The 15,971-nt window shown below is 36.3% G+C and overlaps 1 protein-coding gene across 2 annotated transcripts in view; it reads right to left on the bottom strand.

The window, feature by feature from the left end:
* Positions 1–361: 361 nt before the first annotated feature.
* The window catches only part of acp1 (acid phosphatase 1, soluble), an 18,626-nt gene continuing 3,016 nt past the window's right edge, over positions 362–15,971 (bottom strand). The window contains exons 2-6 of one of the 2 annotated variants that reach the window (XM_015371727.1): positions 15,052–15,125; positions 14,209–14,322; positions 8,660–8,721; positions 7,896–8,001; positions 362–773 (exon numbers count right to left, since the gene is read on the bottom strand). In XM_015371727.1, the coding sequence (XP_015227213.1) occupies positions 696–773; positions 7,896–8,001; positions 8,660–8,721; positions 14,209–14,322; positions 15,052–15,125 (434 nt within the window). In that variant the 3' untranslated portion in view covers positions 362–695. Of the gene's footprint in view, positions 774–7,895; positions 8,002–8,659; positions 8,722–14,208; positions 14,323–14,386; positions 14,501–15,051; positions 15,126–15,971 lie in introns of both variants that reach the window. The other variant, XM_015371721.1, reaches the window with a different exon arrangement.

The raw sequence follows: 15,971 nt of genomic DNA, 5'->3' as shown, positions 1-15,971 counted from the left end.
TACCAAAGACTTGGATGCTGAAGAAAACAAGGCATTTGGTTATGAGCTTAAACACATATGTAACCGGAATATTGTTTTTGTTTCACTTTATTCCCTTACATATCTGTTTTGACTGATTATATTGGATTTATATTAAATGTGGAAAAAAGTCCTGAAATATTTTATTCCTAATTCAATATTTTAACATCTTAAAAATCAGCCATTTTTTATTATGGTAAGTAGACTTTTATTTCTATAAAGTGTGACCATTATCAACCAACCTGTTAGCTGTGTATCCAAATCATTGAAGACTAAATCAGGACAGAAGTTATTCCTTTATTTAAACATGTTCATAAATTGATCTTTTCAATTGAGATATTTTTTATTACCAATTCCTTAGCTCTATAGATTTCTTATCGAGGCTTTACATAAATCTAGTTAAGAAATTCACACAGAGAGGAAAGATTTGTGACCAAGTAAAACAGTTTTTGAAGTAAATGATTCTCTTTAATGATCCAGATAAACCTGTAGAAGCAGCAGTGTGTTAAATGTCATTGCTAAAACATCTACAACACTGTAGAATAGCGCTGTGGTGGTGTTTCATTGACAGACGCAGAACAGTTACATTGACTTGGTTTTATGACAGTAAAGATGTATCGGGGTAGACTGTGTTCAGCTGTTAAATTTAGTCATAAGTGCTTCATGATGGGATCTTGTTAGGAGTTCTTCTCCAGGAATGCTTTGCAGCAGCGTAGACACTGTTCATACACCTTCTCAAAGTCTTCATCACTTCCCTGAGGGACAAAATAGAAGAAAAAAAAAAACATTTCCAGTTACATAAGCTTGATAAAATGGTCACTTACATCACTTTTAAGAGGCAATAATTGACCCAACCACACTACTGCAAATTTAGGGGAAAACATTGAATGATGGAAACTATTTACCCAGAAAATTGTTTTCAACTTATTTTAAGTTTCAAACTGAATTAAATCGGATCCTAAGGGGCTTATCTGAGCGGTAAAAGCCGCACTCAAATTCTGACACATTCCTATATGTCAAACATTGGCATAACACCAAAGAGACTTGAGTGTTTTTGAAACTCTGAACTGTTCAGTTCATGGAGGTTTTGGCACATGCCTTGGTGGTTTCTGTTTTGTTTTTTCACTCAAGAAAAACAGGAAACTTTTGTTTGAACCCCATCTACTGTGTGTGAATGTAAATACAGACATTACTGTATAATTCTGAAGTAATATCATAGCAACTAGACATTTTCTCATGTTAGAACAAAAAGCTTTAATGTCCTTTACTAGGATTGCATAGGTAAGAACAACATAAAGAAGAACATTAACGTTAAGTAGAAGGAAAATAATAGATGAAACATGTTTTTTACTGATGAAAGTGTGATCATCATTATAATATACTGCATAATTGAATTTATTATAACCTCAGTTTAAATCCAGCTGTTCCCCAGAAGTCTTAAAGTTTTTTATGCAACAGTTAACAGTATCGTAAACACCAAAGACCACAGCAGATAGATGAGGGGGAACGTTCCTACCACTCTCTGTTAAGGATATAACTATTGCTGATTTTCTTTGCACATATTTAGCATATTAAAACATTGCTGGTTCAAATAATACGACAATTGGAGATTTTAAGAACATGTGTTTTTAATCCATTAATGTTCAGTTCCATATGCTAGGAATATGCTACATTGTTGGGAATTAAAAGGACCTGTTGAATGATCCTCACAATAAAAAATATTATTCTACACTTAAAGACTTGCAACTGCAAATAAAAATTTTATTCATATGTCACTTTTCACTGTAGAGTCGCTGAGTTTGTATTTGTCAAATAAAATTCAAATTTAACCAAGATTGTGCTTGTAATGTGACAAATTGTGGAAAACTTTGAGGATTAATCAGCATTGCAATATTTCTCATAGCTTGGATATTTTATTGGAAAACTACTTTGATGTCAAAATATTTGCACTTTATGATGAATGTTAGAGGAAAATTCAGACCACAAACATGTGAACAAGAATTGTTGCTTAATATTGGGTACATTTGTTTTTTGTTTTGTTTTTTTGCTCAAGCAGAACACAGTTCTCAGATAAAGTGAGGGAGTTAGTAGGATGCTTCTTAATAAATCACACTGCTGACAGGCAATCTAGTAATCTGGCAGAACACCATGTTAAATTTAGCAACCCAAAAATCAAGAACGTTATGCTTCAATTTATTGTCATAGAACATGATTAAACTCTTTGAACCTTTAAACAACTCTGTTTAGGCATGAAACAAAATTGCTCAATTAGGATAATAAAGAGCAAAAGGCCAGAGGATAAAAAGGAAGCATTCTGTTTGGCTCCAAGGTGCATCCCCATCCCTCCAGCAGAGAGTGAGGAAACACATGTCTGCATTTATTTAGTCACCCATTGTCTCATTTTGTGGTCAAAACAGAGGGTTGATGGCGAGGCTCCACGTTCTAAATGGTGATAAAATATTCAAAGTAAAACCACACTAAATATCAGGAGTTCTGGTAAGCAGACCTAGAAAGCCCCTGATCACTATGCGATGAAGTGAGATGCTCAAACCATACCGAATACAACTGTCAGCCCCTTTATAGTGTTGGGCCATATTTATTTTCCTTCAGCCAAAACCCTAATGAAATTATGTTTTATTTAGGGATGGCGTTCCAAGACAAGTAAAAGGGCAGATGAGAAAAGAAGGAATACACACAACAAATCTCCAGAGCACTGCTCTCTCTGAGACCACACAGGAAAAAAATTTAATTCTTAATACTTTCAGAAAAACAAAAGATTTAGCAACCATTAGACATACAGTGAGTCACGAATTTATCCTGATGTTATCACTGCCATTTGTGCTCTCAAACCTTTCACTACTTCTCCTTAGGCACCTCTCCAACTTCTGCCTTTTCTCATTCACAACCCTTAGGAAAGATAAAAAGGAGCCAAGAAACCTTGTCCAAATCATCTGGCTGGGCCTCCCACTGCAGGGAGAGTACCGGTATGTAAAGAACAAAAGGGTTGAGCCAGCAATGGTGCATGAAAAGCCAAACTAATCGGATACATAAGAAAAAAGAAAATGACTTGATGTTGCAGTCCAAGTAATTACGGTTCTGTAAGAAAAGCGAATGAAATGAGCACAGGTCTGGAAAGGTTGTGAGACATGTTTGTTTTCTTTTTAAACTAGTAATTGATCTGTTTTATCACCACAGTCCGCACTGTTTTGCTTTGGAGCTGATTATTGCATGAAACATGCTTAGAAAAGATCTCATTTCTCCCTCTGGATTGCGAACTCTCGCTATAACCCCATCATGCATCTGAACTCATATTAAGTCCACCCAAAGACAAACAGACAAACAAAAGGCTTACATGGGCAACATTTCCTGCTAGGCCTAATTTTTACAAAGCTAAACCAGTATTCTGAAATGTCAATAAAAGCAATAGTGAAATAGGGGCCAATATTCTTTCAGATATTTCAGTTCAACATTTATAATAAGCTGGAAATTCATTGTTAGATCAAAAACAGAGGTTTGATATAAAGTAGGATTTAATCAAGGAGCATCAGACTGATCGTTATGCATTTACGAGTATTTTTTCTTTTTTGCTTGCGGATATATGCATCTTTGAAAATGTATAGAGGTAAAAAAAAAAAAAGGCGGAAATCATCCATTTAAGAGACCTATTTGACTCTAATCTTCATATTTTTTGGATAATGTTGTGAGATGCTGCCTCATTGTTTAAAAATGATGTTCTTTCCTCATCATGTAATAAATTGAGTAAAGTGCACCAGTCCCTCCAGTAGCAGAAACACCCTAAAAACCTGCTACTTCAGTGGTGGGGATGGTTTTCTCAGCCTTAAGATTTTATGAGTTAACTAATTTATGTGTTGCAGTAATGGCTTATTCCTTTAAAATTCACTTTTAGTAATAAGAGGACATTGTTTACTGTGGATAACACTATTACCAGCTTCAGAAGGTTTTTTGCTTCTGCTCAGGAGTATATATGCAAATTTCACACAAATATGGCCAAAATAACAGCTGAACATTTTCATGTTGAAAATACATTCATAAACAAAGAAATGTCACAATTTAAAACACATGGAAATTAAACTTGAGGATAAATCAAACTTAGAGTTGCAAACTTTTCAGTCTTCCATTAGAAGATACATCTACATTTATGCCTTCATTCAAATACTGCAAACGACACAGATGTTTAGAAAGCAATTACATCAGCTCTATCTGGGCAATTGCAAATTCTTTTAATGAAGATTGTTAGTGTATGTGAACTTACGAATCTCAGGAAAGTAAAAGAAAAATCTGTCTCATTATGGGTTTTTTTATAATAAATTTCCATAAATAAACAATTGGTGGGAATTAACGATCAAATCCTGGGCCATGGAGTTTTGTCTCATGTTTTCCCTTTCTCTTTATACACCCAATCATTTCAGCCAACTTTTAAATCAAGGCACACAGGGCAATGTATACAATTTGGTTGATAATGTTTTAGTGCCATCTGTTTATCTTTACCTGAGCTTAAACAATGTTTAATCAGAAACAAGAGCGGCTGTGTTCAGTCTAATCTCAACCAATAAAAACTCTGCAGTCACCCAACCCAACAAACTCCCTTATTTAGAAAGTATTTTTACTCGACTCTAAATCAAAGTGGAAAGTTGGAAACTGTTTGAGTAACAGCAGGGCTTTTTCTCCTAGATTTACATGCAATGCTGTAAAACTAGGTCAAATGCATATAGTTGAACAGCAGGTTTTTTTTGTTTTATTAAATTCAATGCAGTTTTTTCATAGTAAATGTATTTCTAAATGTGCCACTGGCAGGAAGTTTTGACCAGGATAGAAACTAAAGTAATCCATAAATGGAAATATGTTAAAACAGATAAGCAGAACATCAAGCAAGACACTGATAGCAGAAACAGCTGATCAGCCGTGCGAGTAAAGTTAGCTACGTCAGAGCTGATTCGGAAAAAGTATCTTCATCTCTTGTGTCAACTTAAGTGAGAGTAAAAACTTTTGAGAAGGAAAATTTTTATTTGATAAAGCTTTTCTAATACAGTTATTGAAAATGTGCGATAGAAAAATGGAAACATATCTGGTGAATCAGTCTAGAAAGGAGCTGGTAAAGCCAGTTTCAAAGGCAGGCCTAGGCCAGGACTATCAGAACAAATCAGGTAATTGTGTGGATAGTATAATTATTCTTAACTCAAACTGGGTAAAATCATATAAAAAGGACTATAAAACAGGAGTTAAAAAGTAACTAAGTTTAATCGAGTTCTGGTCGTTAAAGGACAGAGAGATTGCTTGGAGTCGGCACTAGGGGTGTAAATAATAATTGTTTTGTATTGGTGCATCGATTCAACAGCCGACGATCCGATGCATCGACATGTCCGCAAGAGAATCGATTCATGTTTTTTTTCCTCCGGTCTATTTTTATCCATTTGCTCCTGGACGTAATTCTCCCTCCCGTGCTGCGGTGGCGCTAAACCTATTTTGCCCTCCTACTGCGCTTCCTGCTTATAGTCTTACAGCAGTGTGTTGCAGTAAACTTGACACAGACATTTTTGATTTATTCTCAATATTGAAGCGTGGTCTGCGCTATACACTGTGGGTCGAGATACGGCCGAGACGAAGAGGAAGTGGGGGCGAGTTTAGTCCGACGACGGAGGGACATGAGGGCCAAAAAGAGCGGGGATCCAGGTGGAAAAAGGGTCCCAGTGTTCTCGCGCACCTCGCTCTTCTAGCGGTCAAACTTCATGAGGTGTTTTCCACAATTTCGGTCATAAAAACAAAACAAGCCGGCCTCCTGTCTGCGGCACTGTCTGCGGTCAGCTACAATTTGAAAGAGGTGCAGCAGAGCGTCTGTGGAGGGGGCAGGAACGTCTGGAGCCGAGGTATTGCACTGCACTTATTGCACTGATTTTGTGCAGTATTTTTTGATGCAAGGCCTTTCAGAATCTATAACGCAGGGACATTATTATTTTTCAGTGAATGAGTTTTTAATAGGAATTGGTGGAGTGCAACTTTTCTACTTTTGCTATTTGCTGTTGTTTCTAAAAAAAAAAAAAAAAAAAAAAAATGCATTACGATATTACAGCTTTCATTGATTTATTTCAAATTTGAAACATTGTCTAGTCTTTAAGGTAAAAAAATAAATAAATAAAAAATCGTATCATGTTTTATTCTTGAGTATCAACAATAATCGAATCGTTGGGTCTGGAAATCGATACTGAATCGAATCGCCATGATGGATGTGATTTACACCCCTATTCGGCACAGCTGTGGGCTCAAAATGTCAGCAAGCATCTGTAAAAATTGAGCCCTGAACAGGGTAATCTCCTGCTTCTTATACCTCATGAGTCTGTGTTGCATCAGCTGGATGCTTAGCTGTTAGTGTCAGAAACTGACACGCCATCCATGCCCTGAGCTTCGTGCCTCTTGCGTCTATGCCTCAGGATTACAGATAGCTCTCCTCTATCAGTCCGGCTCCAGGATGTGTCCTTATCCTGTGTATCTTCCAAAGTCAAGAAGACTGCCCTCATTAGATGGCCTCTGTACACACAGTGTAATCCACCATGTGAAGGAAGGCCTTCTACTCCATCTAATCTGGCTAACAAATTAATAATATACATGATAATAAAGAAAAAACCTAAGAACTCCCCCTGATAAGTTACCGTTTTTACAGGTAACTTAAAACACAGAAAGTGACACATCCCTTGAAGGGATGGTGACTCAGAGAGCATCTATAATATGGCAACCCCCCTCCCCAGGAAAAAAAAAAAATAATAATCACCCAACCCTGAAGTGTTTGTTTAGAAACCTATGAGACTGCAGGACCCCTTCCAGCCATCGTTTAGGTCGGAAAAAACTAACTAACTAAAGCTAACTTAACTGGCAATAGGAAGCATCCTGGTTTCTCTTCCTAGGGTCTGCTTTACTGCCACCACTTTTGAGCTAGGACTTGTAATGAAAATTACTGATAGACTTCCACTTTGGCTTAAGTCTTCCAAACAGTGCAAATCCTTACTGACTCGCACTTTTCGGAAGGAGCCTGAGCCATACCAGATTAACTTATGCCCCGTCAGTCTGGCTTGACGGGCTATAAATGTCTTTATGATCACAGATACAAATGTTCTGTTATTCACATTGTTTTATGAGTTCAATATTTGTTTCCTGTGTCATTTCACATTCTTCTTTTCTTTCTGTTTTCTATGTATGAATTACCTGGGTTGTTACCCACATCTGGTGAAAAGAAAAATCTAATTTTCTTTTTATACATGGATGTCACAAAAATATGTAGTTATATGAAATATGTAAATATGTAAGAAGCATCAATGTTTGCTGACACCAAACACCCGTGCTCTATGGGTGGAAATGTTTTTTTTTTACACTTGCTTCATAAAGAATGTGAAGTTTCCCAACAGCTTGGGGCCCTTACTAGGTTATGTTTTAATACCATAATGCGTAAGACAGTATGAGTGGTCAGTTTAGGATGTGCTTTCAACGCAGAGCTATCCTATCGTAACATGAGCAGAATTATCTCACTGAAATATGAGTTTCTCAGTTTCTTCGCTTGGTTGAGTTCTAACTGGTATGAATCCATGGAGTGACTGATGACTGCTTCAGATTGTATGATAATAAGGAAGAAGCAACACACCAGTGTTTTCTTAGCCCTTGAAGTGTTGAATTACTTTTCAGCACAACAATACAAAGTGATGAAAAACTCTCAGACTCAAATTAGGACGGCTTCATCTATAGGAGGGAGTTTTACATCAACAACTGATTCTGAGGTGCTGTGCGTGCATGGCACCCATTCTCAAGACTTTGCAGGACTTTTTTCAAGTGTTTTTTTTTTTTTATTTTCAATTTGACGTAGGAATACTTACATAATATGGGTCTTTAATGATCAGCTGGTTCTGAGGATCATATGACCCGAGAAGCTCGATCTTTGCTCTGCAGTTTTTCACTGAATTGGCCTTTCTTTTCAAGTCGCTGGAAAGTTAAACAAAAATTGTTACTCATTCACAGCAAGAATCAGCAATACTAAAAATGTTCAACTCAAACATGCTAATAATACTCATCTATGTGATTAATCCTACCCGAAAAGCATATCAAATAAATAATACAAGAGAATGTACATATAAAGTAAAATTTAGCCCTAAAAAGGAGGTTAAAAAGTTAGTCAACTCTTTTTGTCAAGCAATAAAAATATGTGGGAGGAAAAACGAAAGGAAAAAACCACCTAAAGAGCAAAGACAAGGCATCCAAAGAACTCAGTAAGCTGCTTACGGATCAGATCTGCCATAGGCATGTGATCTCAAAATGATCCCTAAACGTTCAAAGTAACAAAAAAATATCCCTCCTCATGACCTTTGGAAAGAGATTAAGAAAGGCCGCTGCTCATTAAAGGGTGGCATTCAGCAAGGAGTTAGTTATAGCTCAATGTTACCACAGTTTTGTTTGAATGTGATCAAACAGCATGGATCACAACCATAGCTCAAGCATATTAAGAGTGAATGTTTTCTGATCCCAACAGCCAGATGAGACACATTAAAAATGACCCTGGTGTTTTTAATGCCTGCATGTCGTCAAACTGCAATCCGCGCTGGAAAGGGAAAATAAACAACGCTGTGAGCTGGAATAACTGTACCTCAGGTTGCTCTCATCCATGCAGAGGATATATTCGAAGCTCATGAAGTCATCTTTGGTCACCTGGAAGTGGAATAGAAACACAGAGAAAGGCTAATATTAGTTTTGGCTCTTGTGGAAACCTGTTACAGACAGCAAAGACTCCCACTGGTCCTTCCAGAGAGAGGAGGAATCCTCAGCAGTAAATATCAATCATTATCATACTAAACTTCCCACTTTAATCCATACTTTAAAATTAGATTTGTCAAAAAAATAACAGTTTAACAGCAGAAAGTAACTGGATTTAGAGTTAAACAGGAAAAACTTAAAGGTAAAACGATCATGACAGTACTAAGGTAGACAGTTAGGCGCTTCCACTCCTCTGCAAGATAAACTCTCCTCTTTTTGGACTCTCAATTCTTCTGAATAAATCGCATCAACGTCTTATTATTGTTGGCTATGCTTTCATAATTTTTTAATCAAGAAACTTGGCTGAATAATAAGAAACAGATTCCAAAAAACATGCATATATTGTGCTGTGAACAAGTATTTCCCTCAATTAAGATTTTCTTTCTGATTTTGCTCCAACAAGCTAAAACAATTATTTTTCGTTACCCCTTTTTCTGTTTTTTAGTTTGAAGTTACTTTTCATCAGTCGCCTTCTGAGAGCTTGCCTCTTTCGTATTGTTGGGTTTGACTTCTGATATGAGGGAGGTTAATTATTTATTCACAAAGAGTCCATTTGAATTGTTTCATTTATCTTAAAGGTATGTAATAATCAGTGGGACAATCTAACAATTAAAAACGGGAGAAAAAATCTAAGAGGTAAATAGTTCTCAAAGCACAACATGGATTTCAAGTGATTGATCTTTTAAGACATTTTAATGGCACATAACAAAAAAACATGTTTGAAAAGCAAAAGAAAAACAGGAGAAAAAATCTCTGGAGACAGATACTATCATTTATGTAACAAGTGAGTTCATATTCTCTCCCCTTATTCACACAATGTGGTATTAGAAACACAGAGCTCAACACGCACAGACTAACCATTACAGTTTAAATGAAAGGTGCTTAGCTTCCATAAAAAATAAAAAAAATTATTTACAAGCCTGATAGGGATTCTGGATTGATTTAATGGAAAAAACATAGCTTAGAATGAGAAGGGAGGGTCCTATCGAAAATAAGGAGTGAGTGGAGCGATAAACAATGTTTAAACTCAGATAAAAAAACTAAAAAAAACTTAGGGTAAAGTCTTAGACAAGCTATGTGGAGATATGTGGCGATGGGACGGTGCTGTTCGTAAAAATACCCTGCTTTAAAAAAAATATAAATTAAAAGTTATTCGAAAAGTACAAGTTCGCGAAACATTTCTTGTTTCAGGATTGTTCCAGAGTCAACGTCATAATTCATTACTCCTCAAGTTAATGGAACCTTTTTTTAAATCCTATAATAAAAAATAATGTGTGCTCTTCTCAGGCAAAACAATAAACACAACGCTTTTTAATATCTAATAAAATTAGCCTTTATAAGAGTTACACATCTGTTTCACCAGAGTGGTCCTCCTTTAAAAAAAAACAAAAAACACTTTTAATCCATCTATCCAGAGGTCCTTCCATTGTGTAAGAAATGTCATCATCAACAATAGCTCAGTTTTGCCTCCAAAGGTTTAACCCCATTAGTTTAATATTTCTAAACTATTGCTGAGGATATAAAAACTATTATAATTGCCATGAATCCAACCCTGAACATTTGGAAAAAATCTGCCCCCTCTGTCAAAATGTGGACTTAGGACCTCAACATTAGGCAACAAAATATATAATAAAATAAATAAAACCTTTCACATCTCATGGTTGCAACAGCAAAATAGGGCCTAAGAAGCATTTCAGGATACCAAGAGGTATCTCAGTAGCTGGTCTCACTGGAATGGAGGGTAATAACTTTACTCTATTGCTCTATCCTTTTCTCATTGATAATGTATTTACATTTACAATGGGTTGGATCATAACATTGATTGGAGATTTGTTCAAATCCTAAGGAAAAAATAACCATTTAATCCAGTTAAATGTTTTTAAAACTACATTGAAGGGGGAGTGTTGGCCTAGTGGGTTAGAGCAGTGCGCTTGTTCTCTGAGAAGGTTGCAAGTATCCGGTTTGATCCCGACAGCCTGAACTCTGGGTTCAAAACCCTTAACCCCTGATTGCTCCCCAGGCACCACACAATGGCAGCCCACTGCTTGGATGGGTCAAAATGCAGAGTGCGAATTTCCCAATGGGATAATAAAGGGATTTACATTTTTTTTTTTTTTTACATAAATTGGCTTATCTACAAGTTTGGAGCACACAAAGAGACAAATTGTTGAACATTCCCATTTGCAAGTTATCCAGAGTCATTGGTTAGATTTGGGACTGAGATGGAATAAATGGAGAAGACAATAATCAAAGAAAGTTGATTGTATTTTGTTCTACTATGCATTTCTATCTACTGCCCTTGCAATCCTTCCAAATATAGGTGGCTGGACAGTTGTATGGTAAAATAACTCACACCTGTGATGTCCTAGTTAGACCCATTTTTGGGTAGGACTTCAAGGTTCAAGTACAGAGCATTCTGTAATAACACACCATTAATGCCCACACTGCTTAAATAATTTAAATGGCCATGATTCTAAAAATATTCAAAGAAATCTAAGTATTGTACCATACAGCAAAGAACGTGCAAAATGTGTATTATAGTTTATTATTGTAATCAAATAATAAGCCACAGTAGTGTTATTAAGATTCTTCCCCGATATTATGCAGACGTGTTTGGTAAGTGCTGAGAACTGGAGCAAAATAAATAAACAAATAAATGAGCCTCTGCCTGTGGCAGATCTAAAACCTCCTACAAACTATTATACAATAAGTTAGTTATATAAAAATATATTAATTTGAGATTTTCTACTTATGAATAAATAAACTTGAAAGTAGGATTTTTCTTAATTTTCAAAGTTTATGTTTTAATACTACATTAAAGCCATTTTCACCAGAGGTAACAAAAAATTTTATTCGCTAACAAAAATATTTTTAATTATTAAACTTCCCTTTCCGCCATTGCATAGTACTAACTCTTAGTAATCAGTAGTTTGAAGAAAAAGAGTAATATCTGATCAAAAAAAATATCCGATAATGGCAGCAGGAAGACATGTTTGTGCAAAACAAAGAAAAAAGACTTTAGAGACTTTAGAGATGATAGGCTAAATGAATGTGATTACATGGGGATTGCGGTATTTTGGCTGAAGATGATCATTCCTAAAATGTTGACACAATGATAACATATCACTGAGGATAGAATCACAAATTTAGCTCTCCTAAATCCTACGTCTTGCTGGCAGTTCCTCGATAGGAGAAAAACTTTCCACATTACTTGCTAAAGATATCATCTGAGAATGCTTGTTTTACTAAACAAACACTCTCGTGTATTTAGGGATGCAATGGTCTCCAGGCGTAATCCCAACTGGGCAATTTGCTTAGAGACAAGCTGTACCAGAAGTTCAGCAAAGCGGGATGGTGGGAGCAAAAGTGAAATGAAGTAAAAAAAAAAAGAGACTAATAAAGGAAAACGCAAAAGCTTGTCAGAGCACATTGTGTGGATTTGGTTGAGTTTAAGCCAGAGGTCTAGCTTTCTGATTTAAGGAGATTACATGTTAGCCTGACAGAATGGGTTTCTTGTGAGACAACGCGAGGAGACAGCAGATCTTAGAAAAAAGGGTGAGACACCTAAGATGTCTCACGACGGAGGAGGGGAAAAAAGGTGTTAGAAGGTGATGGGGGACTAGGAGCCACGCTCAGGATGAGACAGCGTCACAAACAGCTTTAAGTCCCAAGATAAGCAAATATCCCAGAGTGATTTGTGGCACTACAACTAGGATCATTTAAAACTGAATTTTAGTCGTACAGGAGACGGGCCGATTTGGGTTGTAACTTTAACACTAAAAATGGGTACATTGCAAAAAACAGAACAGGATTCTTTGTTCTGGAGTCAAATATTTTCAGAATAAATAAAAACTAACTAAAATCCAAAAAATAGGGCTTCAGCATATCGGATTTCTTTTCCGCCACTATAAGAATTAAAATAATGAAACTTTTATTTAAAAAAAAAATGCAGTAAAAACGCTTAAGGTATTATTCTTGTTTTTTTTTTTTTGCAATATTGTCACACTTCAACACTAATTTTACTATTACACACACCTGTTGGCCAAATGTTTCATAAATTAAATTACATTAGTGATTTTTCTTTTTTTTTATAAACTCAGTTTATTTGGAAAAGTAATGCCCATCTAATGCTAATCATAAAAACCACTGCCCAACATATTGGTTAACAAGCAATGATTATTTTAAGTTCTGCCACAGTGAAGATTTTACAATAAGAAATGGCCTGTTTAAGGTTACAGCAAAAGATGCCAATTGGATCCGAGATGGGACCTTTTTTTTTTTTAGGCCACCCAAAATCTACATTTTTTTAACCATTCAGATTCAGGCTTGCTGGTGTGTTTTGGATCATTGTCCTGCTGCATACCAACAGAGATTAAGGTCAGAAATTCACCAGGATTTTCTGCTAGAGAGCAGAATCCATGGTTCCATCAACTGTGACAAGTCATCCGGGTCATGAAGCAGCAGAGCAGCCCCAAACCATCACTCCTCCACCACATTTGGCTATTGCTATGATTTTTGTTTTTTAAATAAACTCTGTTAGTGTTATATTAGATAGACAATAAGATTAAAGATCTTTATAAAAGGTTTAGCATTAAACATCGGGTATGGTCCCAAAACTCTTTAGGCCCTATGTGCCATTTCCCCTCACTTTCTTTCCTACAGCAGGTTTAACTTGGGCATATGAGGCCTGAAGTGTTTAACATGTTCAGGGTTCTTTCTGACCTCATGGATGAGTAGCTGATGCAATATTGGACTAATTTTTGTCAGCAAAGTATTGAAGTTTGAATGTTTTAAGCTTTCATCCAGCTAGAAATAGTTCTTACAGATGTTCACCGGAGTCTTAAAGCCATAGTAAGACCTTTGGAACAATTTCTCCACTGATATTCCTTGTTTCTTTTCTTTTGATTAGTATGTTGTGCTTTTTTTTTTGTTTTTATATATATTTTAGCATAACGTATATGCTGTAAGACAGCAAAACTTGGCTGATCAAATCTCTATAATGCAGGCAGTGTTTTTGTTTCCCCTATTTATATTTCTCTTTTTTTCTATCCATACTGGTTCTCTCTCTCTGATATTTAATTCTAAGGAAGAAAAGAGCTAAAAGAGAGGCAATGCATGAGGAAAATTATATTTTTTCCCAGCACTGTACGTATTCCATAGTTTTTCTGCATTAACAAAAACAAAAAGAACGAATAAATAAATCATTTTTAAGAAGACAAAAATCAGTAAACTTTTATCAAACACCTGTATTTCTATTGACACATTCTCAGACAGCTCTGGATCCAAAATGACCTCTAATAGTCAAATGATGTACTATCAGCAGAAGATTATTACAAAATCTCACTGATGAGGTAAGGGTAGCCATGGATCGTCGAGGTGTACCTGTCGAGCCTTATGGCTTGTCTCAATGCCATACTTCCTGAGACAAGCCAGACCGCGGGTATCCGGTAAGCTGCCTGTATTCCAGTCAGATGTGGCGCCACTGTCTATGACCCACTGCAAGAACAGAGCACAGAAAGGGGCCACTAGCTACTGCTACGTGTAAAGAGCGTGGTCGTACCTGCTTGGCCACGTGCCTCATGGGCACGCCGTGCCTCTTCATGCAGGCTTGACCGCGGTGGTCTGGAGGGTTCCCTATCTCATAGGTAGAGGTGGCAGCACTGTCTATCCTCCACTAGGAATAGCAGGGCATGAAAAACAACAACAGATCAGAAGTGTCATACTGCTAAACAAAAAGCGGTCAAGTATTTAAAGTGTTTTAAATAGTATAGGGATTACAGATAATCATCTTAATTTGTAGCCTTAAACTTATTCAATTTAAATTATATAAATCCCAAACCTTTTAATTTCTAATATCAGAATTGTCAGATCAGATCATCTGCTGTGTGATCAAATAAAAAATATAATTATACACAATACAGTGTTTACCAAAGGACTTATATCAGTTATTTTTTTATTAACTTCCAGAACAGGCAGCCTTTCTGTAAATGTTTTAAATTAGATTAGAGCCCCTTAAAGCTTTCTTTCTTTCTTTTTTTTTTTTAGCAAAATAAAAGTAACTTGCCAACAGTTAGAGATTCTTCAAAATATAAAAAAGCTACATATGGTTTGAATATAGCAATTATAGCCTTCATAAAAAAAGAAACAGAATTTAAAACAATATATTCTTAGTAGTTTGCTAAGATGTATATTCTGTAATGTTTCAGTGAATACAGATCATTTTACCTGATCAACCACTCCAGTATCAGTTGCCATCTTCCTAAACACGGCTTCAGCAATGGGTGACCTGCAAATGTTCCCTGTTGAAAACCACAACACATATTATTGGGATGATTAAAAACAAAAAAAACTGTTTGAAAAGTATAATGCCAGTATCCCTTGTTGATTAAACCGTTATTGGATCGACGCTTTGATAAAGCAAACAAAATACAACAACAAAAAACGTATGCGAGATCCAGATGAATTAAATCCATAAACTAAATGAGTTACAAGTTAAATTCTTCCAAAGCAGGGAAACAGATGGCATAAGATTTCAAAACTATACATATTTTGCTGCCCTCTTCTACAATTACGTCTCCAATTGGACAATCCCAGGATGATCTCCAAATCCTACCATGACCACAACCATTTATCGGGCAGGCTTTTAGTGTTCAGGCGTACATTGTGTATGGTCTTTATTTAAAAAATTACAAATTGTACACCCTATTTTTGGGATGTACAGCTTTGGTACACCCTACTTTCCCCCCCAGACACTTCGCTGAAATGTTCAAAAATACACAAGCAGCAGATGCTGGAGATGGAAAAATTAAATTTTTGTTGCTTGACATGCCACATCAACCAACGCTCCTGATGCAGATCACTATGATCACTCCACTGAAACTGTTTATTAATGCCTAGATTAACTTAAAATGTTGAAAATGTGTTCGCTTTTATTATTTCGGAACCTGCAGTTTTTACCATGTACCTGAAAAATGCTAACGTCTACTTCCAACCGCCACAAATCAGTAGGGGAAAATCCTAAAAAGGCGACAGGGCCTGAGGCAGCTGCTGCTCGGGGATTCCCAGTGACAGTGCACCGCCGGTATGTAGGGGTGTAAATAACAATCGTTTTGTATCGATGCAACGATCCAACAGCCGACGATCCG

Source organism: Cyprinodon variegatus, unplaced genomic scaffold (assembly GCF_000732505.1).
Source record: "Cyprinodon variegatus isolate N-32 unplaced genomic scaffold, C_variegatus-1.0 Scaffold4, whole genome shotgun sequence".
Lineage (NCBI taxonomy): Eukaryota > Metazoa > Chordata > Actinopteri > Cyprinodontiformes > Cyprinodontidae > Cyprinodon > Cyprinodon variegatus.
This window is presented reverse-complemented; position numbering and strand designations above follow the sequence as displayed.